Source organism: Aquila chrysaetos, chromosome 20 (assembly GCF_900496995.4).
Source record: "Aquila chrysaetos chrysaetos chromosome 20, bAquChr1.4, whole genome shotgun sequence".
NCBI classification, from domain to species: Eukaryota; Metazoa; Chordata; class Aves; order Accipitriformes; family Accipitridae; genus Aquila; species Aquila chrysaetos.
The window spans coordinates 8,686,950-8,714,445 of record NC_044023.1 but is presented as its reverse complement, the minus strand read 5'-3'; the positions used below and the strand labels follow the sequence as shown (position 1 = coordinate 8,714,445).

General features: G+C 35.5%; 1 protein-coding gene across 21 annotated transcripts in view; it reads right to left on the bottom strand.

Annotated features, from left to right (window-relative positions):
• CACNA1D (calcium voltage-gated channel subunit alpha1 D) overlaps positions 1 to 27,496 on the bottom strand; it is a 255,060-nt gene that overhangs the window by 130,123 nt on the left and 97,441 nt on the right. For all 21 annotated transcript variants that reach the window (XM_041118620.1, XM_030043557.1, XM_030043559.1 and 18 more), the window contains exon 4: positions 769 to 908. In XM_041118620.1, coding sequence (XP_040974554.1) covers positions 769 to 908 — 140 coding nt within the window. The remainder of the gene's footprint in view (positions 1 to 768; positions 909 to 27,496) is intronic.

Genomic DNA, 27,496 nt, shown 5'->3' with positions numbered 1-27,496 from the left:
CTGTTATTTATCATAAGCAGGTGTGTAATGTAAATGTGGAATGTTCCACTCTCCACTCTTCTGTAACTTGCATAAGGCTGGAGCAGTCCCTTCTCTGAGGAACAGAACAAACTCTCCAGGGTTTCCTGGCACAGCGAGGCACACAGGGTAAAAAAGAAGTATTTTTAGCATACATACTCCCCCAAGCAAGCCAAAGTCATATATATATATATATATATATATATATATGGGGCTTGATGTGCAGCACCCCAAAGGAAAGTCCAATTTTCCTCAGATTTCGGGAAGGTCAAGGAATCACTCAGTTAACTCTGTCTCCCCCGACCACTCCTGTCCACTTCGAAACACATGGGTTCCCCCAGAGGTCTTTGTTGAATAGATGAACTCTACATAACCACAGTATAGGGATAAATGAATAAATTAAATAATGATGTAAGGACCTGAACAGATCAACCTTTATCATAAAGGAGGACATCAGGAATTCACCTTGGAAAAATCAGATGGAAAAGATTCTGCAAGACAACTAAGGAAAATTTTTGGCAGAACTCAGAATTCTCTGGGAAATTTTCCTATAAAGCTGATTGTGCAACACAGCTTGCAGCCACAGATAGCATTGAAAATTTTTAGGACTTTATTTTGAATTTTTCACTCATATCAGTTCTTTCTTTTACTCCAAAGGAATAGAAATCAAGCGTAGGCCAAACAGAACTATATCTACCTCACTGTAAAGAAGATTTTAAATCTTTGCATAATGAAGGTTAAGTTACTTACCCTACTACTACTATTACAAAATCCAATAAATTCCATCCATTTCTAACATATGCATTGGGGTGTAATAATAATCCATATGCTATAATCTTCAAAAATGTTTCAACTGTAAAAATTATCAGGAAGGCATATTCTACTTTTTCCTGTAAAAGACAAAAAAAGTACAATGAAAGACAACATAATTTAACAGCTCTCTTACTGGTTAGAATTTGGAGTAAGTGGGTAAGTTGTATTCGTCAGGACTAAGGAGATACAATACTTCATGACAGTTTATTTTACAGGTTTTAATTGCATAGCACTTAATGATAGCTGTACTGACAAGGTTATAATTACATAATTGCATGAGATCTTCCTGTTTTCACATTCTATGAGAGAAAAAGGCTCTGTTTCTGCAAACATGGAAGCATACTGTACCTTTGCTCAAGTAAATAGTCCCATCCAGGTCAATAGGATTCTTTGCATTCATTAAAACCAGAAAATGCTGTAGAACAGGGCCCTGGAAATATCCTTAAAAGGTATGCAGTGGTATACTTACTTTCACTATTCATTATATCAGCCTTTATTTAATTAGCACTCACAGAGTTCTACCTAATAAGGGAGTTTGAGACAGGGTTATCCCATACTAAAGAGATTCAAAAAGTTATAAACTATTTAACAGGGTCTTCATTTAATTTTACACTGTCTTGCAACATTTTCATCTTGACATGGAAGTTTACATTGACTTATTCTTCCTTCCACATCACCAGAATTTCTTTAAATCAACCTAATACACTTGAAGAAATTTTAAGTTAGTATATCACTACCTTGTATCATTGAAGCCCCAACTTCAGATTTGTTTCAATGCTTTTTTTAAACATTATTAGTTTCTTCATTTTACCAAAATCCTTATTTTAAACAGAGCTATACATTGAATCTCTTTTCCTAGCTAATCAGGTAATATTTTTTGTGGTGGCTTCTTTCTATAGTAATAGCATATTTGAATTGGATAAATTGTAAAAGTAACTGCTATCAAAACAGATCTGTTAACACGTTTGTTCTTTTTACCTTCAGAAATCATCATTTCACCACTTTGTATAATACTTTGTTTAGTTATCTGTTGCTGTGCAAATATTAGAGCCAAGAATAAAAGACACAAAGAGAATGATTCATTTTTTTTAAACTTGTTCAGGAACACATGTTGCCTACTTACCACACACAATGTTAATTATACGGACTATAACTGCTCAGTAAGGATTACAATCTCCTACTATCATATACTCAAACATAGCTCAGACATTACACACAAAACTGTGTATTTGCTCTTTATTACACAGCTTGGCACTTTCACATACAACCAAATAAAAAACAAACCTTAACTGTTTGCAATTTAAACAAAGATATTTACCTTCTCACGTGCAAAGTCTTTAATTTGGGAAGTTAGATTTCTTTTCCTCATGAAAAGGCCATTTAGGGTTGGTTATGTACAGGATGTGATATATCCATTTATAAATCTGACACTGGTGACTTATTAAGTGTAGAGGCTTATCAATAAACTACATACTCCTCTCCAGGTCTTCATCTCCAACAAGCAGCACCCTAGGATCACTATGAGAGGTAAGGCTTTATCCTAGTGCAAAGCAAGGATTCTTGATCTCATCTCCTGCTCAGCTCAGTCCCATGCTCCTGCCTCTTTCCCCTGCTTTGAGTACACTTCATAAACACTGTAGAGCTTCACCCAAGACAGCGTCTCCTCAGCTGCATTGTATTTTGCATGAGATCTTCCAGCCCAGTGAAACTGATGGATGTCCTCCTCATGCTTCCTAATACTTATTTCAAAATTTTCCCTTCCACTTACTTGTTAATTTATCACCAATAAACTGGAATAATTACTGGATAACAAGAGTGAAGTGGCCTCACAGAAGAAATGGGAATGGTTTGTCCACTAAAAGCCATCAGATTTCTCTGGCTAGAGAGCACCACAGAGGTTACAATAATATGAATTACCAGCATTCCTGAGAAACATACTGCAAAAATGCTTAAATTCAAGCAAATCCTACCATGTACACATTTCACAATAACAGCTATTTCTGTCCCCCTGCATATAACTAAGTCTGCATCTTGGACCTAGAACGATAAATAATGTAAGACAACATAAGGAAGACAAAAATATTATGGTTGGCATTTGCTATGGGCAAAATATATATTGAAATCATAGTAGTAAAATAAAAGGTGAGACAAGAGATATAGGAATTTTCATATATGCAAAATTTCAACAGCTTCTTTACATAAAGGGAACATAGGACACAGGACTGGATGGGACCTTCTGGGCCAAGATGACCTCTTGGGTCATCATGTCTAGTGTCCTGCTATTACAGGCAAATATGTAATTTAATCCCATCCATCAACCTACCAGATTCCATCCTAAACTATACCCTATCACTTAGCATCTACCTTTAAAAATAATATTGGTCTTGTTCCCATTTATTTTATTTCCTTTCCCTTTTATGGAAGCAGGACTGTTTATTATTTCCTAAACAGTATTGCAGACATTCTATTATAACAATACAGGATGTAGGACAAGCTCATTTTTTAAACCCAATAGTGAGCTTAAGGTCAGAGTGTGTCACTTAGCAGATGGACCATAAGAAACCTTGACAGCTGGACCAACAGAAGCCACGTGATTCTCAGCAAGGAAAAATGTAAAGTTCTGCACCTCCAGTTAAATAATCCCACACCTATATGGGCTAAGAAAGGACCTGGAAGTCACAGTGGGCACCAAGTTAAATATATGCTCATTGTAAATCAGACAAATTCTATACTGGGCTCTATTAGAAACAGCATGGTGAGCAAATAGAGGGAAATTATCATCCACCTCTACTCAGTGCTGTGAGGCTGCAGCACTACTACAGGTTTAGGTCTCTTAGTTCAAAAAGTGCATTGAGAAAGTGCAGACTGCAGTGAAGGAAAGATCTCCTCTCCAGCAAGGAGGAGACTAAGAGAAGGTTGACAGTAGACTACAACTACTTGAAGGGGGTTTAAAAAGATTATGAAGCCAAATGCTAGGTAGCAGCACATGGTAAAATAAGGGGAAACAGGCACAAGCTGCAGGCTTGGAGGTTCACAGGATGTTAAGAAAAACTTCTTTATCAGAAGGGTAGTGCAGAATGGGAACATGCAGCTTCAAAGCAGGAAGTTTTAAAGATGCAGCTAGGCAAAGGTACAGCTGACCTGATCTAGTGCTAGCAACAGTCCTGCTAGGAGCTGAAGGACTAGATAACCTCCAGAAGTCCCTCCCAGTTAACAGTTCTGTAATTTCTATTATTCTGATAATTCTTACATGATCGCAGGGAAAAGTACAGATATTTGTACATGCCCTGAATCTACCTACACCCACTACACATCCAACATGAAAAAGCCCCTGCATTCTATATAACGTTGAACACTGGGAAAGTTTTCCTTCCTTTCTGTGGAAGAATGGAAATGTTTCCTTCTATCCTCATGCCCTGCTGTAAATCATATATATGCCTGGTTCCAGAATTTGCCTCTAGAAACATATATTCATAATGGATACAAGGTAGAAACAGGGATGATGCTATTAATGAAGCCAATGGCACAAGGGAAAGATGCTTTGTAACAATAGCCACTGGGCAACCCAAGACCCATGATTTCTTGAAAACCTTGAGAAAAGGAACACAGATATTTCTATATATCTACAAGCAAAGAGGCCTATAATTTTCCAGTATTTCATTTTTCCTCTCTTCCTTCTTTCTTTCCTTTCTTTTTCTTTCATGCTCTCGCACACTTAATTTTTTTTTAAATCACAACTTGTGTCTTCCACAGAGGCCAGATGAATAATTTGGCCCAGTAGTTAACAATATTCAAAGTACAGGCTGTGCTTTCTTTACAGACTGTTGTTTTTTTCAAGTAGGCAGCCAACAGATGTTCTAACACAAACTGCAAATCTAACAACCTGCTCACCCTCAGGAAGGTACTGGCAGTCCCTTCTCATGCTTCTGTAACTTCTTGCCAGTCACTACGGACATCAATTTTTCCCTCTGCAACTGAGATACATCTGTAGGCCATACATCACCTAGCATGTCCAGAGCTTAAGCAATCATTGCTCAAGAGTAAATAGTTTAATCTATCATACAATTTTCAGTACTATTGGAAGAGTTGCAGAGGTAGGGTTGCTATGTAAAAATAAAGCAGTAAGAGATAATTTAAAAATACAGACTGAAGACTGCAGTTCTAACAGTTTATGATGCATACATTTATCTGCTTTCTTTTCTCTATAGTGGAGAAAACTATTCCCTACACACCTTATTTTGTTCAAATCAGTTGAGATCTTTAAGTGAATACTTTATTTCATTAAAAATGGAAGTAGGAACACTAAGAAATAAGACAACCAAACAAAAAATAAGGAAATACATAAGACTGAGTGATTGCCTGAAAATTTTGGTTCTAAGAAATTGCACAGATTAAATTAAAAATTTTATATAATTTCCAGTATCTATTATTGCATTTAGTTCTATATGGCATCACAAAAGTAGCAGAGAAAAAAACAGACAGCTGTAAATCTAAAGAAGATATGAAGCACAAAAATATGTTTGTGTTACTAAGGATCTAATCCTATGGCTGCATAGATTAATAGTAGTTTGTTCACTGATTTGCTACCATGCAGAGCTAGGTCATCTCTCATTACAGGCGGCTGATTCCTGCAAGGCCGTCTAACACTTCTGTTAACATTGCTCAAAATCTTCAAGTCTCAGCAATCTTTTTCTGAATATATGATGCAACAACAGGACTGATAAGATACATTGTCTTTCTGATAGAGACCAATGAGCCCCACTTTGATATTGATCATGGAGTACAAAGCTTATCTACTCAGTTTCAGTGAAGTCATTAGAACTTCATTTTCTCAGCAAAAAAATGCATTTGCTTTCTTATATTAAGTAAATCATCTTAGCAGAAACCCTGTTGCTCAGGAAGAAATCTTCCCCCCCCCAACCCTAGCCAGATGGTGTATATTAGTCATCATTTATTATCTTCATATTTTCAAAATCTCTGAAAGAAATATGCAAAGCTACTGTTACATGTTGTAATGTGATGCACCAAAATTCTGCATTTAACTTAAGATGTCTCACAAGATAATTGTTTCAAAATAAAAAGTCATTAATTTGCAAAACCTTAATCTATTATGCTATGTAATTAACTCTTCTCATATTAATTTCTACTCCCTGGGCATCAGAGATGGGAATTATTTCTTAACTGGGGAAATACATTTTTGCATCCAGAGTAACATACATGTATTAGAGTAAGAACTACTTAGCAGATAAAGTGACTCAATTTAAGCAAAGTAACCAAACTGATCAACTTTCTGCAGTTTAGACATACACAAAACCAGATACTTTGACATTCTTGATTTGGGGACTAATAATCAATCATGTGCTATTAAATAAGATGTGTGACTGATGCGTTGACAACATACAAAGCCATTTATCTTTTTGACAGACATTCTCTCAAATTCTGCCACTGGGAAAACACAGCATTTCTGAGACAGAAAAGTAACAGAGTTTTGAATTTCAAAATATAATAATTCAATTTTTCACTTCATGTACCTGTATTCCCCTGAAAATCACTTGTGAGCTGCACCACAGTAATACTAAAAAAAGAAAAGGAAAGTAAACGTATTTATTCCCACATGTGGAAAATGTTACAGCAGTTTCCTAATATAGAAAATGAAACAAACGTGAAATCCATATACCTGGCAAAAAGAAAACAGCACTACAACTTTACTTTGTTTCTGCTTTTAAAGCTGATGAAATAATTTACTTCCTAGATTAGACTTGGCAATTACTCTCCCTTTATTAAGAGAATTAAAATTATTTATCACTCAAGAATTTGATGAAAACTATTGGGTTAACTATGTCTTTAGATACATAATAGCAAATAAGGAAGGGAGAGCTTGAAAATGTTTTAAGGATTTGTGTTCTGATCAAACCAATTAAATTATGTTGCATCTTCCTGATCAATCCTGATTCACCTGAGGGAATACAGATACTGCTCTCAACTATGTCAGATGTCTGCATTAGCGTGCTTTTAAGTGCAACTTTGCTTTTTGACAGAGGACTTCTGCAGCAATTTTAGAAAATATAATTACACACCCATAATTATACTTCTTTAATAGACACATGAGCCAATAGACATTGTTTCCATACTTCAAGTGCACATGACATTCCATGTACAGGAGATCATTTTATGTTTGACCAGCAATGTCCCCTGACCTTAAATTGCTCCCAGGACACCATCATCCCCACATCTTGGAGTACAAAGAGTTGGACAGACCTCAAAATTCCTGAGGACTAGGATTCTAGTGTGGAAAAGGAGACAGCTTGTGTAGACACTTTATTTTAAAGAATCATTTAACTGCTGATATGGATTCCACTTTTGGTGACTAAATTATCTCTATGTTTCTAGTTGAGTAGTAGTATTCCTCCTTAAACAGTAACTGCTGAACAACTCTATCAAAAAGGCACCCCATCAAGAAATATATGCTAAAGAAAAATGTTTTACGAAGATGTAGTCAAAGATATGAATAGTTCTTTCCAAAATTCAGAAATTCAGAAGGGATTAGTGGAGAAGAGTACTGATGTGGCTAAGCCGCTTTCATTTATTAACTTATGGCTTTATGCATTCAGAAGCCTGTTTTGGGAAACTTTGAGAGTAAGTTTCCTAACCCTTGTGATACTATCCAGCGGTCAGAGTCCAAGCACGTTCTTGAATTTACAGAACTACAACAAAAAGTGTAAGCTGTGAAAGCCTGGAATAATAAAACTGAAATGAATACATTGGCTCACATGTAAAATCCAGGGCAACTCCAGGCAGGAATTTGGCATTAAGGCCCAGAAATATCTCCAATCTTCTGAGACTCTTTATAGGACACCATCATACTACCACAGATCCATATGCTTTGGCAGTTAGCACTGGTACATCTGATAGCAAGGCTGATACTTAAAGACCAATACCAAATGCAAACTCCGTATTTAGGAGTAGAACTAAGTAGGTGCTACACACCCTAAACATTCTTAAACCACTTTTATATAAAACCGAAGGGATTTCACATTCCTAGTACCACTGCTGAGCAACAAATCTCACTCTCAGAATTTGGACTGTGTCCAAAGAGGACACAAACCCTTTTCATCTCATTTGAACTGTGAATTCAAAATCACTTGGTATAGCTCCAATTAACAACACTTCCACCCTCTAGATCTCAAGCAGGCATTTATGCTTGCAAGAAAAGAATGTGCAATAGTACATCTCAAATACTGAGCACAGCAAATGAACAAAATGGTTGCACAAGCTCTACACTGAGGTATAATTAAGTGTAATCAAGATTAAGCATAATTAAATTTCTTAAAGTCCCTTTTTTATCAATGTAGTCTGAAAAAGCATTTGAATAACTTGCATCACTGAAATAGTTTCTCAAACTTCAAAGACGGTTTTAGCTAGCAGTAGTGCCTATACTTTCATCTGACAGATTCTGGCAGCCAGAGATAGATGAATAAGCAGATCATGTTTAACACTGATTTTTTTTTTTTTTCATTATTTCCTGTAATCACTTCCTCTAAATGCACTGTAGACCTGCATTTCATCTTTGAGTATGATTGGTTCTCATATTTTTAATCATGTATTTTCCACTTTATCTTGTAAATAACACAATAATGGAGATATAGTCAAACACCTCAGTTCTGTAAATAAGCATTTGTACAGACAGGAAAATGTTGCATGCGAATGACAAATTTTCATAAATTTACCATCTACAGAAAAATTATCAACAAAGGGACAATGAACCAATCACTTCACAATGACTGTATACCTGCAAGGTGTGAGAGGCAATTTGTAGAAATGCGAATAGACAGTGAATTTCAATCCTAAATCCATACAACTCCTATTGAAGATTGAGCACAGTATGCCAAAGACTCTGAACTGCACAACAGAAAGCAGAGCAAGTAAGCAATAAAGAATATAACTAGAATAGAATCCAAATTACTTGGTGTCTTTCTGCCACCCTCTAATTGATGATATTCTGGAAAATAAGGTCAGCAAAATAAAGAAAGTAGAAGAGACAATATTTATGTATACTGTCACATTGTCACAGAATTTTACCTTACATGGTTGACTAGAGTCAGTGTCAAGTGATGAATTAAACCTGCATCTAGTCATAAAACAGCATTAAAATAATGTTAAATATATTTTGTTACTTGCTAGCAGTTTTATTAATTTATAAGAGAGCAGGTTTTGGCTAAAAACCAGGGAGTGAGAATATTACTAGGTGTCAGATACTTTAGCGAACATCTTGAAATTCTTTGAGAATTTATAAACCAAGAGAATTTTCTAATCCCTATAAATTCACCTCTGACCATGCAGAAACCCATGAGTAGAAAACAGATAGGAGCACTGATAGCAGTAAATCCTCTACTGAATTTTTTTTTTTTTTAATGTATGGTGGAACTTGGAAAACTTTCAAATGTTACAGGACTAGTAACAAGCCCACTTTTTGTGTTCAACAAGTGTTTCTTAGATACAGACTTCCCAGAACATTCAAAGAGAAACTAAAAAACAAGGACAAGGTCAAAAAAATAAAAAAATCTCCAAAAGCCGAAATAAAGTATTTTTCCTTAAAACAGAAAAATTCCAGACCAAAATCTCACCAGTTAAATCAAAACAAACTACAATGCATTGCAGCATTTTAATATGAAACATACAAGAAAAAAAAAATCTGCTCTAAAAATACCGTGTGAGCTTTCCCTGTGTTTTCTGTGAGCACATATGCATCTTCTTGCTAACCGTACTTAAAAAATATATATATTGATACTATATATACTTTTCTTAAACTGTCATAAATACGTATACGACCTATTCAGGTGACATTTCAATAGCCTGGATTTAAGTCTATCCACTTTTTCCTATGTCCATTTTCTGATTTCTTCACAGTTTTCCAACCTGTTTATTTCAGTTTTTGACTAATACAGTTCTGAAATATATGAAAGAGGGGGTCTCATGTCAGTTAATGGTCTCTTTGTGCTCAGCTTTTATGAAGGTGTCATGGTTTAACCCCAGCTGGCAACTAAGCACCACACAGCCACTTGCTCACCTCCCTCACAGTGGGATGCAGGAGAGAATCAGAAGAGTAAAAGTGAGAAAACTCATGGGCTGAGATAAAGACAATTTAATAGGTAAAGTAAAAGCTGTGCATGCAAGCAAAGCAAAACAAGGAATTTATTCACTTCTTCCGATCGGCAGGCAGGTGTTCAGCCATCTCCAGGAAAGCAGGGCTCCAACGTGCATAACAGTGACTTGGGAAGACAAACGCCGTAACTCCCAACGTCCCCCCCTTCCTTCTTCCTCCCCCAGCTGTATATGCTGAAGATGACGTCACATGGTCTGGAATGCCCCTTTGGTCAGTTGGGGTCAGCTGTCCTGGCTGTGACCCCTCCCAACTTCTTGTGCACCCCCAGCCTATTCGCTGGTGGGGTGAGAAGCAGAAAAGACCTTGACTCTGTGCAAGCACTGCTCAGCAATAATGAAAACATCTCGGCATTATCAACACTGTTTTCAGCACAAATCAAAAACACAGCCCCATACTAGCTACTATGAAGAAAATTAAATCTATCCCAGCCAAAAGCAGCACAGTAGGTGAGCTTGCCATAACAAAAGCCTATCCCAACAGCCAGATTATTTTCCAGAAGATAGTTCATGCCAGCTTTCTTCAAGTCGCTCTGAAAGAATACGGCATCCCAAATGATAATTAAGTGAGAAGAGCAAAAAGTAACTTTTTGTGGGTTAGCTATTCATTGACAGCTCTATAATGTTCCAGTGCTGTGTTTCAGGAATGCCAAGGACTTTCTGTAAAAAAAGAGTAAAAAACAATACGGAGAACAGATTGGTTTTGTAGTTATGTTCTGCGCTGATAGGTCAGCTGGGAAACAGAACAGTGACATATTCACTAAGTAGGTGTTTTTTGCCCTAGATTTATCCATCTGATTGCAAACCTAATTTCCACTTTCATTACCAAAGAACTGGGTAAAACCAACAGAATGATTTCATTACAGTAATTTACTCATTAATCTGTCAGATACATGACTACAGTAGCTCTTTGCCTTTGTCAGTTTACAAACTAAAAAATAATTTGTTAAAAAAATACCCAGTAGGACAGTCTCTTTTTATAAATACCTTTAGCAGAATAGAAACTTTCATTATGTAAGGCTAAACAATTTAGTGTTATTTTGGGGTTTGGGGGGTTTGGGGGAGGTTGGTTGGTTGGTTTTTGGTTTTGTTTTTTTACTACAATAGAGAAGGTTAAAGAAATCCCCATGAATAAGGCTTTCAAAAACTCAAACACACAAGCAAGATCTGTACCTACCGTATGTCCTAGTCTGACTTTGAAGTCTCAGTATATGAAGGGAGGCTGTGGTTAGGTCTATTACTTAATTGGAATTTTTCTAATCATCCTTCTCAAGTTTTAAATGGCAGACCCCTAGAACAGTTGTCAACTGGGAAGCTATGTCCTACACCTGCGATCTACTACTGCCTCCTGCAAGCCAGCAAGATCAAGAAAAGAACATTTTCTTCAAATCCTATACTTTTGTAGAGCAGTCAACTTCCATGACCAAGATTCGGTCTTCTGTAGCAGGACTGGCTACAGCATTAAAGTATTATTAAAAAATCAACAAGGGCTTTAAAAAGTACTATAAGATGTGAATCCCTATATTGGGATAACAATGTCAAGAAATTTGATCAGAGACATATGTTTTTAGTTCTTAGTTCCTTGTTTAATATTTCCTAACATCAGACCATCACTAGAATTTCATACAGAAGGTACTGAATGCAATACATGATGTGGATATGTCACTTCCATACTGAGGAGAAGGTATGATTGGTAAATAACATGTTCCACTGTGAAAGATCTAATGCCTTTCTGCTAATGATATGCTACATGCTCTATCATCTCTTTGGAATTTTTTACTTCTAGAAAGATTTTCTTAACTACTTAGATACACATTAATTTACTTTATGTTTCTTAGTAGGTAACACGCAGTACTTTACTATAAGAGATAACACTCAAATAAGTCTAGGAAGACTGCATTACTTATGAGCGGACAACCTGCCAGAGCATCAGAAATCATAAACTACAAAAATGTCAACAGCAATGATGTTAATGAAATAAATTTTCAACTATAGGAGAGGGCAGGATAGAGCACTCCTTGTAGACACTGTTCAGAACAACAATGTGAAGAACAAAAAAATGCATTTATCCAAAGTGACAGGAGAATGGTCCGCAATATCCATGAAAATGTTAAAGCACAACTTTACCCTTGATTGTCTCAGTTTGCTAAACAAGTTCTTCCTAGCACTTTTCTTCTCCTGTGGTTGTTCTTGAATCAAATGGTTGAAATGTCTATTTAACATCTTTTTTTACCCACAATTATCAAAAATCAAAGTTTTTCCACTGAGAAAAGATTTTGTTATGAAATAATACCTTGTAGTAAATTCCAGATATGCAAAATTTAATTTGGCTGCAGAAATTGGTATTTCCCTGCAGCAATAAAATGCAGGGAGATTCCCACTTTCTGTGCCCAGAAAGCATTTGGATAACTATGAAAGGGAAGACATCTATAATTCTTTCAACTCCAACAGAAGGCTTAATAAACATGAGAACATTTTCATTATGCATCTGAGGGTCAGATTGCTCTGGCTGTTCGATAACCAAGAAAATGCAGATCTGTAGAGAAAATACAGTTGCAAGGTGAAACTTACTCTTCTGCCATGATAGTGTTCAATGGAAGCCCTTTGCTTCCTAAAGTAAAAGGACAGTAGCCTGGACATACATTGCAAACATAGAGCACAAGGAGAAGAAATATTAAGAGGTGGAATGGCTCCCTATAAATGTAAAGGAGCTCCAAGAAAAATTCAAAAAAATAGCACAGCTAAAACACCAATTTGTACCCACACAAACGTCCACAAACAAGATCAGTGATATACCTGTTTTGATTTCAGCTGTGCTCAGGTACAATACTGGTCCACTCTTCTGGAAACCCATTTAAAAAATGAAAACATATTTAGTTTGGTTCTAGTAATAGCACCATCATGAAGCCTTAATCTTTTCTTCATTCTAACCAAGATAGAAAAGTGTTCAACAAAAGTAACAGTAAATGTACTAATTTTGAAAGAAAACGCATGGTATACTACTGATAGTCATTGCTAAAGTATCATGAAAACTTGCCACAGTAAAAACAAAACTGAAATAACTGAATAAAGTTGAAAAAAAATTTTTTGTTCACTTCCTGTGATCTACAGATCAAACCTTACTGATAAAAATCTTCAACTTCTGATAGAAAGAAAAATATGAGTGTGCCTGCCCTGAAGCCAAATTTCCTTCTTCTCTACGGATGAATCAGTTTTCCTTCTATCTTGTGGAATGTTACTAACATTAGTTAGTGCCCCTCCAGTGCCTGCTACAATTACAGTTCCTGATTCCGCAAACAACTACGCATGGGTTTTTTAATCATATACCTAGCCATACTATTAAAGGCAGTAAGTAGTACTCAAAAATCTCAAACACTTCTAAGTACATCCTTGTAATTTCAAAGTTACAATGCAAAATAATTTTCTTCATTTCATTTCTATATAATTTGGCAGCCTAGGAGTTGTATTTAGGTTTCAAATTTCTTATTTCATTTTCCAGTTCTCCACACAGAACACTATTTATTTATCAAGAAGATTATTTTGTTATTCTTATTATAACCATCTGAACTGCATCTAAGCCTTTTCTTCTTTATTCCCCTATCTGGGGTAGCAGTTTTGATTTCCAGAGAACACTGGAACACTGTCCACAACAATATATTTGTAAGTGCTCTGTCACTGTTTCAACTTCACTTCCATTACCACTATAAGACAGTCTGACTATATCAGCACATCCTCTTTCTCCACCTATAAAACTGCTCTCCAGCTGATGTAAAATGTCATAGTCCCTGTGACTTCCTCCCACCTATACAGTGAGATAGCCCCTATTTACAAATTGTGTTCTTGAAAGTAATTACATGGAACAAGAGTTGTTACTTCCCTTTTGGAAAGATTAAGCTTTTTCCCCTAGAGAATTGGAGTCTCTACTACTTCTAAGTAGGCAAGCAAAAAACTGTTATTTTGATCAGATACAAATCACTGAAAGACCAAGAGCCAAAAACAAAAAAAAAAATTTTTTCTCCTTCAGTTACATTCACAGAATTTCAAAAACATGCATTTGCTGAAGATGTTCATGTGTAGTCAGCCCTATATTTTCCCAGCTTTCATGTACTTCAATACTTGTAAAAATGAAATAGCAATCATTAGGAATTCCCCAAAAGCTAGGCTAATTTAATCTCATGTGCATTCTATGTAAATGTGCTCATGAATTCATATTAGACATTCCTATACTTTTATGTATTTACAACAGAACTGGACAATTCTACTAACGACCCTCAGCCTACCTGGCCCACCTAGACAGTCCATCCAGATTTTCCCGTTTTGTTGAGGAGAGAGGAAGAGTTGTTAGGTGGCAAATAAACCCAAAAAGTCAAATTCTATGTTTTGCAAAGATTGCAAAGTACATAAAAAGAGTCAGGTACCATTAGTACTTTGAAGTGAGAACTTAAATACATTGAACAACATAAAAGAAATCCAATGGAGTTAGTTGTGAAGCTTCTCTTTGGTTTGACGGCATGAAACTCCACCATTTGTTAAAAATACATAAAGAAAATTACTGAATTAATACCATGCATCACCTCCAGAAGCAGGAGAAAACTTATTGTTATCAACCTAAGGTGTTATCTGTTAACCCATCCCACTTTGTCCACACGGGTAGGATATAAGGATTGCACTACAAACTCCTTTTTTGATTTGACCTATTCTATAACCATTTATGTTATCTCTCTGGTATCAAACTTACTGCTTACAGGTTAGCCCCTAAATTTTCTCTGTTGCACAAACAAAGAAAAAAGAAGAATCTTCATCACTTGTAGGGAATCTGATTGCCTAAGTGAGGAAATTTCACAGCCAGAATAACTGAATTGAAAAATGTTATTAGACTCCCACTGTTTCAGTGATTTGAAGAAAGCTCTAAAAATTTTATTATTCTATTTTAAGTTTTAGTAAGTATAAAAACTAAAATACAAGTCTTTGTACCTTAATGGCCTGGAAGCTGCTGACATATGGAAATAAGTTTATACTGCATATTGGTTTTTAAAATAGCTATTGAAACATTTACAAATATTTTCACAATCCACTACTACAACATCGAATGGCCAGTGAAAATACTGGCAAAAAACTGAGGTTTGAAAATTAGCCTTTAACATGGGATGAAGACTAAAAGGAATTTACCCTACAGAGCCTTAATTCAGAATCACTTTGGAATAAGCAACCACCATTTTTTGTTCTCTTTTCCTTACTGGCCATTTTTCATTGGAGGTTTTCTAGTGTGATTCCACAACACCAATCTCTTGAATTTGAAAAGAGGGACTGCAGAAAAAATGCCCAATACTCTGCAAATTGAGTCCTCAAAGACAAACAAAATGCTTTAATTAAAGCTATTTCTTTTGCTTGGTGCTGTTTCTAACTTACGATTTGCCAAAGGCATTGTTTTACTCATGTTTCGATGGAATACTTAGCACAGCATGAAATAGATGGCATCTCCTCTGTAGCAAAAGTGAAAGGTTGACTTCTGCCCTGGGCATCTTTTATTTTCTATGAAAGCTTAGAGGTAGAAACTGAAGCATGATAATTGAACCTTGAAGGAAAAAGTAGTGACATTAAAACAACTGCTTCTGTCAAGTGATAAATAGCCTGTGTTGTGATATATTTAATTTGTAAGAATAAATGGATAGTGTTAATAAACATTAAAGGGAGTTACGCCATACCAAATGGGACATGCTTATAGCTAGTAAACCCCACTTATCATCGTTCCAAGTAAAGGTGCAGGTTACTATCTGACAAAAAAAAAAAGGATAATTCATATAATCTTTTTTTAAAAAAAAATAAATCAGCATTTACATTTATTATACATGGCATATTAAAAACGTGTTTTCATATTCTCCAGTGCCCAAGGCAAAAACCTGAAAGTGCCAGTGGAAATAACAAATGATGTAATAGAAGTGTGTAAAACCTGAGGCAATAATACGTCGTAGTCAGAATCCAATGGTTTTGCTCAAGTGACATACACATTTGCACTCAAAAGCTTTGCCTTTTTTCCTTTGGTTAAAGCTATCAAAGCAGCATTCTCCTAGTGAGGTGTGTCAGAACTAATGTAGCTGAATGTAGTTCACTGTAATTGAAAGTAATTCATGCTGTCACATTTACTGTAACGAGAGGTCACATCTCGAGGGCCATAAATGTTGTTCACATTAATCGTAACTGACACCTTCCTCCTCCTTCAGGGAAATTCAGCCATATTACATGGCTTAGTTCACATCCTTTTTAAGCATCTGAACTTCTTTATGTTTGGAGGTTTTTGTTGTTTGTTTAGGGTTTGGATTTTTTTAAAGAAAAATAGGCAAAAATACCAGCAAGAAATTCTGCCTTGTACATTATAACAAAGTCAACTCACAGAAAAGTACATAATAATAATTACACTATCTTCAAAAATCCCACATATTACTAAAAATTATGACCTAACATCTGCCTGTTCTGGAAGCAGAAACAGTCCTTAAGTTATATGTACATATAGGCCATATTCAAAAACAGTAAATAAGAATGCAACATACTACGTAATGACCAACTGGACTGCATGCATTAATTTTTTACTAGCACTTAAATATATGATGATTTAGGAATCATAAGGTCACACAGTAAACAACGTATTTATTTTGGAATGTTAAAATCTGTACTGACCACACCAGGGAACAAACCCTCATTCTCAACATGAACATGTATTTCAAACCTGGTATTTAAACTATGATACCATTTCCTTTTTAAATATTAAATAGTCATTTGGGTTTTTACAGCATGTAAGACTAAACCTTCCCGCCCCCCCCCCCCCCCCCCCCCATCTGACAGTTACACACTTGAAGAAAGCTCTTCCAAGCACTGAATGCATGTGTTCTCCATGTATAATTAACACAGTTCACAGAAAACTACAAGCTTTTAATATGTATGCTTAGCTTATGCTGGAAATATAGTTAAAAGACTAAACATGCCAAAGAAGAAAAAGTAGCATGCAAAAACACACTGGAGGGGGTTGACCAGAGAATAACCTTAATTTCTTAGTTTTATTTTTGTTGGGTTGACCAAGAATCTGGCTTTTCTCCTTGAAAAGAAAAGTACCTGAGCGACAGTTAACAAGTAGCATCTTAGGTCAGATTTAAAAGCTTAGGGTTTTTTTTCTAACAGATACTTATGGGAATGTAAAATATAAATTTTCATTTATTCACAGCAACAAATGATAATATTTATGATACAAAGGTTCACTGAGGACTCTCAGAATTGAGTATTAAACTGTCAAAGACGACAAAAACAGGAACACAAAAACAGCTTCCATTCTACAATAGGTTAGAATAATTTGTTATTTTTTGAAAGGCTGATTAGCCCTAAAGTTACAATTATTTAAAATGGAACATAGCCCCCCAAGAATATCAGTTGCTTGATTCTCCCCTACCATAAATCAGTAGTAATGCCACTGAAATCAGATAAATTAGGCGAGTGTACGAATTTTAGAAGAATCAAAACTGAAAAGACTCCAGACTCACTATCTATCACAGAACACAACTTTTCAGGCATAAATAGAAGTGATTCGCTTAAAGACCTATTTTTCTGTTGTCTGACAATGTCTTTTAGTTTTGGTGAGGCATCCAGCAATTGTGTAATTTCCTACAGTAGTATTTGGTGTAGAGCTACATAAAACATTCCTATGAGCCCGGCAGCAAGTGTGCTGAAGGACCTAGTCCTACTCTTCAAGAGAAAAGAAACATCAAAAACAAAAAATGCATGATTTCAGTGAAATAAAAAAGCCATATTATGCTTATTCTTCTTACTTATGATCAACCTTAACTATTGCTACATTTTTAACAACATCACTCAACACCTTTCAGAAATAAATCTAGGTTTTGCTTCAAAATAGGTATGCACTTCACATTTTAATATCTCCACACTATTACATAATATTTGTTCTGTGCCAGTATCTACAATAGTCTTCATGGTTCTCATTGTACCAAACATACAATCAACAAGAATGAAAACATGACTTACATTTTAAAGTAGTTCTCCATCTTAGTGTTATCTGCATTATAATTCCATCAGTTTCTTTCTCTGTATGAGACATTTTGGCACTTCTGCCAAAGTACCTCATTTACTCTTAATTTCACAGGTTATCATTAATCTATACATTTCCAATATATTATCACTTAGGAAAGGAGCTCAGAAATCATAGTGAAACTATATTCCAATAAATCATTGCCATTAATCTATCATCAGTACAAAAAGTATATATCATTAAATACCTACAGGCCTTTAACTAAGGAAGTGACTTTTGCCTTATAAATACTATCTTTCTTGTTCTATAAAGAATAAGCCAGAAAGTGAAAATACATTTAGATAATAAATCATGCACTGCTATTGAATCCTAAGAGACCATAGCTATTTGAAGCTGGTGAGTTACTTGCTTAGGACTCTCCATGTACTTCAATAACCCATCAATCACTAATTTCAAAGTTTTTGGTGAGAAGAAGCAGCACCACCAATTAACTGTTCTGAATCAACTCTGGGTATTTTTATGGTTTTGCAGATATTTTAAAGTTTATTTTTGTACATTAAATTCACAAAAAATATACGGTCTAGCACTTTCTTAGGTTTGGGGGTAGATCAAGAGACATTTTATTAATGTGTTACTAAATTCTGATTTGCATCTTTTTCCTATTTGATTTATTGATTCTTTGCTGCACTCTTTTCCAGCAAAGTTGACAGCATGTAGATAATATGAGGTTGGGGGGGCCCGATCCTGAAAAAATGAATGTCCTGTTCACTCCTACTGGAGTCTGTTCCCATATCTCACCCCCCTGGTGTTTAGAAAGCTCTTCTAGTCTCTAATGTAACTTTACTCACAGCTAGTTGATACCCAATTGTTCTTGTGCCAACACTATCCTTCAGCTTAAGCAGCTTTTCTTTCCCCCTCATGTTCCCCCAAAGAGATTCTCTCTCATTCTTCAATTTTCCTAGCTGAAAAATGTCATGCTGTTACAGTTCCTTCTTATGAAATAAGTTTTCTTTACGTAGTCATCCTATTATCCTTCCTCTGCACCTATTTTATTTGAATTGATCCAAAAGAGGATGATTAATTTACCCTCTGTCAGAAAGCAATTTCCACAGTGTGACAAAGTATGCACATAAATCTGTTATGTAATTTTAAAATATGCATTTCTGATATGTCTCGGTTTTAGTGAATCCCTCTATACTCCCTACCTTCAAATCCTTACTTTAGGGTCAAAATTGTCACCACTTGAACTCCACCAAAGAATCAACACTAGTTTTTCCAATCACATTTGATCAAAATTTCTCATGCTAGTTTTCGAAGCACCGCATTTTTCCATTTCAGTAGGGCACCTTAACCATTTATTCTTTCTATATAGACATATACAGCTTCATAACATTTCACATGTGGCGAGTTCTTTCTGTGGGGATCCTTAAAATGTATGTGAATTTTCTTAGAGGGGAAAAGGATTATTCTGGTTTGTTTGCGTAAATTTCTCTTTTCCCACGTTACATAAGCCTTGATGATGTCTGTGCTGTTGTGTATTTATCATGTCCAGGGTTAAACAACGTTGTCTTTTAAGTCAAAAGGAGCAGAGCTGAATCCAGAATATGGAAAGTATCATGATACTTTGTTGTAGTAATGTTTTCTTTGGATGAAAGATCTTGGACAAATGCAAAGCCTTTTCACTATTGTTACAAAATACGGTTAGATTAGGTCTTCAGGCTATATTTTTGTCGTTTAGGTTCTGTGACAGCAATGAGCAATGGGAAGACCAGAGAGAAGTTAGCCAGCAATCAGCCCTTGAGGTTATTGAAAAATCCCACATTTCTGTAAAAAATTGTTCATATTAAAAGGAAGAATGATTTTTTTACCTTTATTTGCAGTCTACCAGAAGTATGATTATCAGGGACTATGCTATGTAGCTGTTTAATTTTCATATGTTTTCTGTAGCATATACTGACACAGATCATTTTAAATGCTGTCATTTGTTCTTTGCCTATCTCTTGAACAAGTGTACCCTTCCACATTAACTTGCTTCCCCAAAAGATAACAAAAATACTACAGACAGCACCGTTCTGATACTACTTAGCCAAGCTAAAAGAAGATAATTCAAAAGTTAGACTATAGATTATTGCAACTATTATTCCATCTAACAAGTAAGAATACTGGAGTAGTAATGATGTTTTATGCTTCAGTTAGGTTTTGGTTCATTATACAAGAAAGGGCAGTACACATGTGTTATCAAGTAAGATTAAATTACAAGGCATATTTAAATTTCTGAAGAATTATGTGTTGAGACGCCATCCATTATCCCCTCTGGAAAAGCACAAAAGGTCTCAAGAAAAGGCCAAGATAACTTAGTTCAGCTGCTGGGTGATCCAGGGTATTTTCCAGACCAAAACCCCAGCCACTGGCCATGTAGGACATTGCTTCCTTGGAGGGCCTGAGACACTACAAGTCAGGTAAAGTCTGAGGTCAGGCAGCAAAATATTACTACAGTGATAGGACAATGAAATTCATTTGATATGCTGAAGACAGAAAACTGAAGACAGAAACTGAAATCAAGCTTCTTTACTTCCCTAGTTTCCCTTTACCTCCAAGTTTCACCAAATTCCACAAAAATTCTGTGCAAAACATGTTTGCAAAAAGGAAAGGAAAAACACAACATATTTGCTTATATTTATTACATTCTCCTGCCTTTCTCACATTACTGAGTAGGTTTGCTCTAAGCTAGAGAAAAATACATTCACCTTGTGTGTCATTACTTTAGATTATCTATCAATAGATATCTTTCTTCTAAACTGCTGCTAAGCTTTGTTCATATTTGTTCAATTGGTTTAACTGAGTCAAAATTAATACACATATGTACTGTAAACTTGATTGCATCAAGGACAGATGCATGGAGATGTATTTATCTTATTAATATATATGTTTTACCTGTAGTGCTAATAGCGAAGTGACCATAGCATAAATAGGTAGACTAATGTCAACAGAATCTAGCAGAGTACTAATAGCCTTAAAACTGTAGCAGCAAGACATCAGCACAGGTTAGTAACCTGCAGTCTGCAGAGTGAAGTCACTGTCACTGCAGCTGCACTGATCTTCATGCCCAAACTAGCTAGTTTTATATCTACCCTATGTATTCTGTAATTAAACCTCTGACTGCAGTGTATACCAGCTAGACATAGCAGTTTGCTAGCACCATAAAACCTGGTATTGGCTGACAAATAAAGCAGTATGATAAATTACAGCATTCTGGCTGCCTAGGGTCTCTATTCCAGCATCTAAGAATCATATGCAGAAATACACACTCTCCATCTACCACTAGCATATATGGCAGTGACGAAACCAGGCACTGCAAATTGAGACCAGGATTCTGGCCCAACACCACTCTGCTGGAGTTGGGCCAGCTAAAAGACTGCTATGCGCAAATTCTACATGTATCTCATATTCTTAAATATTTTAATGGTCGCTTAGATAAATATACAAACTATACCACCTGTATATTACAGACTATATATATACACACAGACCATAGCCTGTATGTTGTAATATAGTCTGTATACATGTAATACGCAAACTATTGGTACAGCAGAGGATGGGAAGTGCAACACTTTTTAGATGTTGTAACTGGTAGTGACCCCTTGTAGTAGCATGGTCTGAGAAGCGGGGAGAAAATGAGATATCAAACCAATCCTCTCAGTTTGGGCTTACTCCCAAATGCATCTAAAGCACAGTACAAGGATAGAATAGTATTTTCCTGCCCTTCAAAAATAAAGGAAGTAGGTCAGTATGACCTGGTTGTATTTTCTGACATGTTTATACTGGCCAACTATCCCGGACTGCACAGGGTAAAATTAAAATATATATCCATCAGAAGCTTTTCCATATGTTTGCTATACCATTACATATAGAGCCAGAGGAAGCAAGCAGAGGTGGGAAACTGAAAATGTAAATGCAGACCTTTTATTTCTTTATATCTAAATTATCCCTGCCCCAGTCCTAACCTAGAGAATTTCTCCTTGCCACACCAATATAACGCAGATGACGTTTCTTTAAAAAATAAAATCGTATTTCCTTAATTTTTTTTCCTACTATATTGAATAACTTTGCTCTTTAAAAGCAAAAGGCAAAAATATAAGCCTTTTTTCCCCTCATGTGAGATGGCAGCTTTCATATGCTGTTAATATTAAAACTACATCACTGACAATCTTTTCATAGAAAAAATGTTTGCATGAAGTTTTGTTTTTCAGCAGGAAAATGAGATTAGGGCAAAAATTCTGAAAATCCTATGTGTGTTCATCTTAGGATGAACACAAACACAGAAAGTTTGTGTAAGAAAAATCAGCACAGGACTAAAACTTTAAAACATAGCTGAAGAGTAGGTTATAACAGGATATGAATTCATTCACCTTTCAATCATTTGTTTAAACTCAATTTAGGCGCATAGTGGTTGAAATTGGATTCTTTGAATGCTTTTCTGTAGCCTACAATACAATCAACAGTTATGCTTACAGCAAATCCTACCGTGTGTGTCCACATAACAAATAGCTGGACAATCTGTTTGGCAGAAACAGCAAAAAAGCTAACGCCCTTTAACTTTACCCTTGACTGAACTGAGGATGAAGTTCATTTCTAGTTAGTAAATATTACTAAAATTTAAATACTGTAATATACACTAAAATTTAGAAACTGTATTTAGCTGTGCAAAGATTCAGTCTGTCACAACTTGAAGTCAATATTCAGTACAGATAAAAGACTCAATTCTAAATATGACCTCTAATGTAAATGAAGGATCATACATACGCTTACAGAAGGAAGTAACTTTGTAAACCATAATAACAGTTTTTCTATTTTCTGTTCTTCTACCAAGTGTGAAAACAGAAGAATTCAGGGACAGAGCTGAATCCTTTTAGTATGCGTAGAGAAATCTGCCCTGAGTTATAGGTTACATGGCAGGAACCTTGTAATCCTTACATTGTGCCTACTTGAAAAATGTCAGTCTATCAATTTAATAAAGTTTAGGTCAAGTTCTTCAGAATCCATCCTAATACCTGTCTTCAATCACTTGCCCAGCCAGACCAAGTTCTACATAGATAGCAGTAACTACAGTACTTGAGGCTCACAAAGAAGCATCTGACAACTTTCATGAAGACTGTCTGGATAGTATCTTTTGTAGATAAAGAAGTTCAGTTTGCTTCAAGTAATAAATTTACTTTCCATCAAGAATGCAGATGGTTAGATACCAGTATGATTAATGCTGTACCAGCCTTACATGAATGATGTAAGCAAGCAGTTATTCTCTTCTATTCATCGGTTATGAAAGAAATTCAATTCTTTTAGCATTTAAAGTTAATTTGCAAGAGCATATTTATTAATATGGCATCACACACTTACACAACAAATATTTTACTGTGCTAGTATGTTTGTATGCTACCTTACCTCAATTTACTAGAAAAAGTGCACTGAAAATAATCAATCATGAAACCATACCAACATTTAAAAATGTAATTTAAGACTTTCCATCCCTGAACTGTACAACATATACTAGACTATGTCCTTAACTTTCTGTAGAATGGATGTCATTACATTCATTCTAAAAATCACACAATACCAAAAAAAACCCCAACCTGTTAAACTGGTATCCTTTTCCCACAACATTTTCATAACTTCCTTCCACTAAAGCACTACAAGTGCCTAAATACTGTATGCTCTGCAGCTAACTTGTATAGTTGTTACAATACTTAGAGTCACTTGACAACTGCACATAATATTTGCACTTCTTCCAGTGACAGAAGAAACCATGATAATCAAACTCCCAACACCAAAATCAGCTGCAAATGGAAACTGATTAGCGTACGAGATTTAAATACACAGAGAAGAAAACAGGATTCAGAAATATTCTTTAAAATATTATGTCTCCAAAAAATTATTTTTACTATAGTGTTGGGGAATATTTTTGTAATCATTTCACATGTATTCAGTCAAACTTCAGAAATCCACAGCTGGAAGGTCTGATCCCACAAGTCCCCGTGGTTTGCTAAAATGTGTTCTTCCCTTAAAATTCTGCTCAGAGAATTCAAAATTGAGACAAGTTTGGAGGCCGAAAATTCACTGTATATCCATGTCGGTTCACCCAGTAGTAAAAATTCTGATTCACATCAGACATGGCCCATGATGATATATCCCTTCAATTATTCACAACATGTAATATGGAGTTTATAGAAGTTTTTGACAGCTATAGTAAGTCAGATGATCCCTAAACCAGCAAAAGACCTAGTAGGCCAAAGAGACAATACCTGCACTGCATGAAGTGTCAATGAAAAGTTTATCTACTAAAAAAAATATTTAGCAAACTTGAAACAGCTACATAAGTTTACAAGAGTTCAGAATGCTACACCATCTGCATATGGCATTTCTGGTTTAGTACTTTCAGCCTCCAAACCAAACTGTATTTTACTGGACTTCGACTTAAAGGCTAAGTTTTCCCCAGTTCCTCATTTTGAATTAGTTCTACATACAATGAAATACCTATGGGTTTCGGTCCAGTCTGCTACAGGATAGGAAATACAGGGAAGGACACCGACAAGCCTTTTTCTCCAGCAGCGGTACTGGATTAAAACGAGCATTTTTCCCTCTTTCCATCTTGCCATTCTTTCTCACAAAGGCAACACCATTTCAACTACGTGAGAAAAACTACTGGGCATATGTTGATCCAGTTAATTAAAAAAAAGTTTATTAAAAATTTAGGGGGAGGGGCCATTTTAACACAAATTCATTCATGCGTACACACAGCTGTACACGGCATTACACCAGCACAAAGCAGCAGAAACATGCACTGAAGGATGAAGGTAATGCTCAAGCAAGCAGTGAAACTGTTCATCAAGCTAAAATCTTAGATGTTCTATCTTTGGGGAAAAAAAGCAGTTTTCAGAAGATAAAGAGTCCATATAAAAAAATAAAATTACACAGGAAACCATAACTGAAGACATATCATCTAGCAGGGGAATTGTTGAAGAAATATCAAGAGCTGGATCCTTCAGTAACTTCAGCACAAGGAGAAAAGAAAGCAAAGCTAGCTTGATTCCAGATTTCTTTGTCCAAGAATTTGAAGATGGGACCACAGAAGTTACCAATGACAGCAACAGAGCTATAAAACCAAGCAGAAATCATCATTGTCTGATGTCCCATATGACAAAAGCTTAGACTGGTTTTGCCTCTGGCCAGCCTGAAAACAATGACTGCCACAGCAGCCGAGGGAAATGTTTTTTAATCAGATTTGACTTCATAGCTACAAAAAGAAGGGAGTGATTCAGCTCAATGAATAAAAGCTTCTCCCTTCCTTCAGGCCAAAAAGCAGTGCCCTTCAATCAACCTAAAGGAAAGAAATTAATCTATGAATAAAGAGGTATCCTTTAATAAGTTTAGTAACTCCATTTTGCCCTCAAAACATACCTCTGACCTTCTCTGCTCTTTCTTGGCTGAGACCCTATGTAAAACTTGTCAGAAGAAAACCACAACACATGAAACTGTGTTTAAGTATTAGGAGTAAATACTCAAGCCTTGTGTGATTCACTAGAGAGCTGGGTCAAAAGCTCTGACAGGATCCTAAACAAACCTGTGTACAATTCCAAAACCATAAAATTTCCTTCTGCCCTCTTTGACCAGCGTGCCAATCAGCAAAGAGCATCCCATCTGGATTTTTAGAATGGTCATATGCATGTGGGGCATCTACTATAACCACTGTCAAACTGTTGTAGTGTTATTTATACCACTTGTTCAAAATATTCACCTTACATCTCAGAGTTTGTATAGCTTCAGCTTCCAGCATTAAGACATTTAGGATCACTATATCTGAGAGGTTTAGGATTTGGATGGAAAAAAAATTAATACAGTCCACGTGTTTCATAGCCTATCCAGAACTCTTTCAGACCTATTGTATGTTAGCATTGACATATCTTGATAAAATGTCCTTAGGTACTCTAAATCAGATTACTCTGAAAAAGAATAACAATACACAATAACCTATCTAAAAAAACATGGAATGAAGTACAAGTGCAAGATTAGCAGAGTTGCATGTTAAAATGAGGGGTGATGCAATTAAGGTTAAAGAAGATACAAATATCTCTAGCTAAACTAGCAAGGACAAAAAAAATCTGATTAGCAAACCAAAATTTAACAAATGAATACAGTTAACAGTAGTCACAACTAAGTCAGCCTACACAAAAGTAAGTTCCGAAAAACTGAGCCAGTCTACCATAATTTCACAGACAGTAATTTGCACTAGGCAAAGTCATGAGATCTAATGCATAATGGGAACAAATTGGATTAGCACCAATTGCACAGCAATGAAATGCAGGAATACTCAAGGAAAGAAAGAGACATGCAAATTGCTTTCATAGATTATGATTTTCTTTGGGACTGCAGAGATTAACTCAGCTTGTTTCAGTAACTGAAGGGGAAATGAATTATCAATAGTTTTAAATAAAATAATCTAATTTTTATAGAGGAAAGTAAGGAGTATTTTTTAAGAAGCCTTTTAACTGTATGTTTAAGAGAACATTATGGGAAAGATTTTACAGCCCAGATGGAAAGCAAAAATTAGATAAAATAAGATTGTGACCAAATGACTTTTTTCTTCAAATTTTCTTTCTTTTTTCCCCAGAACTCCTTCAGGTTCTCTTTGTTTCTACAGGTATAACTGTAGCTTATAGAGGTAACCTTGTTCAATCTTCTAATTTCACGAGGCAGAGCTAAGAAAAAGTTCCACTTTTCCCAAATACAGAGTTCTTTGCTTCATATCCACTATATTTAGTAAAATTGCACTAACAACAAAAAAAACCCACCAACCCAGTAGCATGTGCTGCATGATCTCATTCCAAACAAATTTTGCACTAGAGTAATCTGCTGTAACAAATTTCTTCAAATGCCCAATGAAATCATATGTTTCTAGTGCACTTGCAGCTTGGTTATACGTTACCGAAATTTTTTTTAAACCTAGCAAAAACTGTATTAAAAAATTCACTAGATTCATGCAAAGGAGACTGGAAAGGGGAGTTTAAGAATACAAAGCCAAATTAGTTTTAACTCCTTATACTAATGCACCAATATTTATGTCAAATGGCCTGAAGAAAGTATAGTTTATTTTGTTCAATAGTTGATATTATTTATACCAGAGATGCTTTGGTCAGTGGATTAAATTTTATTCATCTTTACTACAGTTTAATGAAGTTCTTTTAGCTATGTAATTTTTTCAAAAATTCTTTTAATGCAGATATTTTCAGTAAAACAGGTGACTATCTATCAAGGACCCAAAACCACAAATATAAAATTCAAAATTCATGAGAATGAGTTTCACTCGTATCTCCACACCATTAAAATATTAAGATTCTAATACTATTTCTTCTTACTATCTGAATGCCCAAGTACAGATAGCGAGAAAGATCTGCTCACACATGTAATCAGAATACCTTCCTG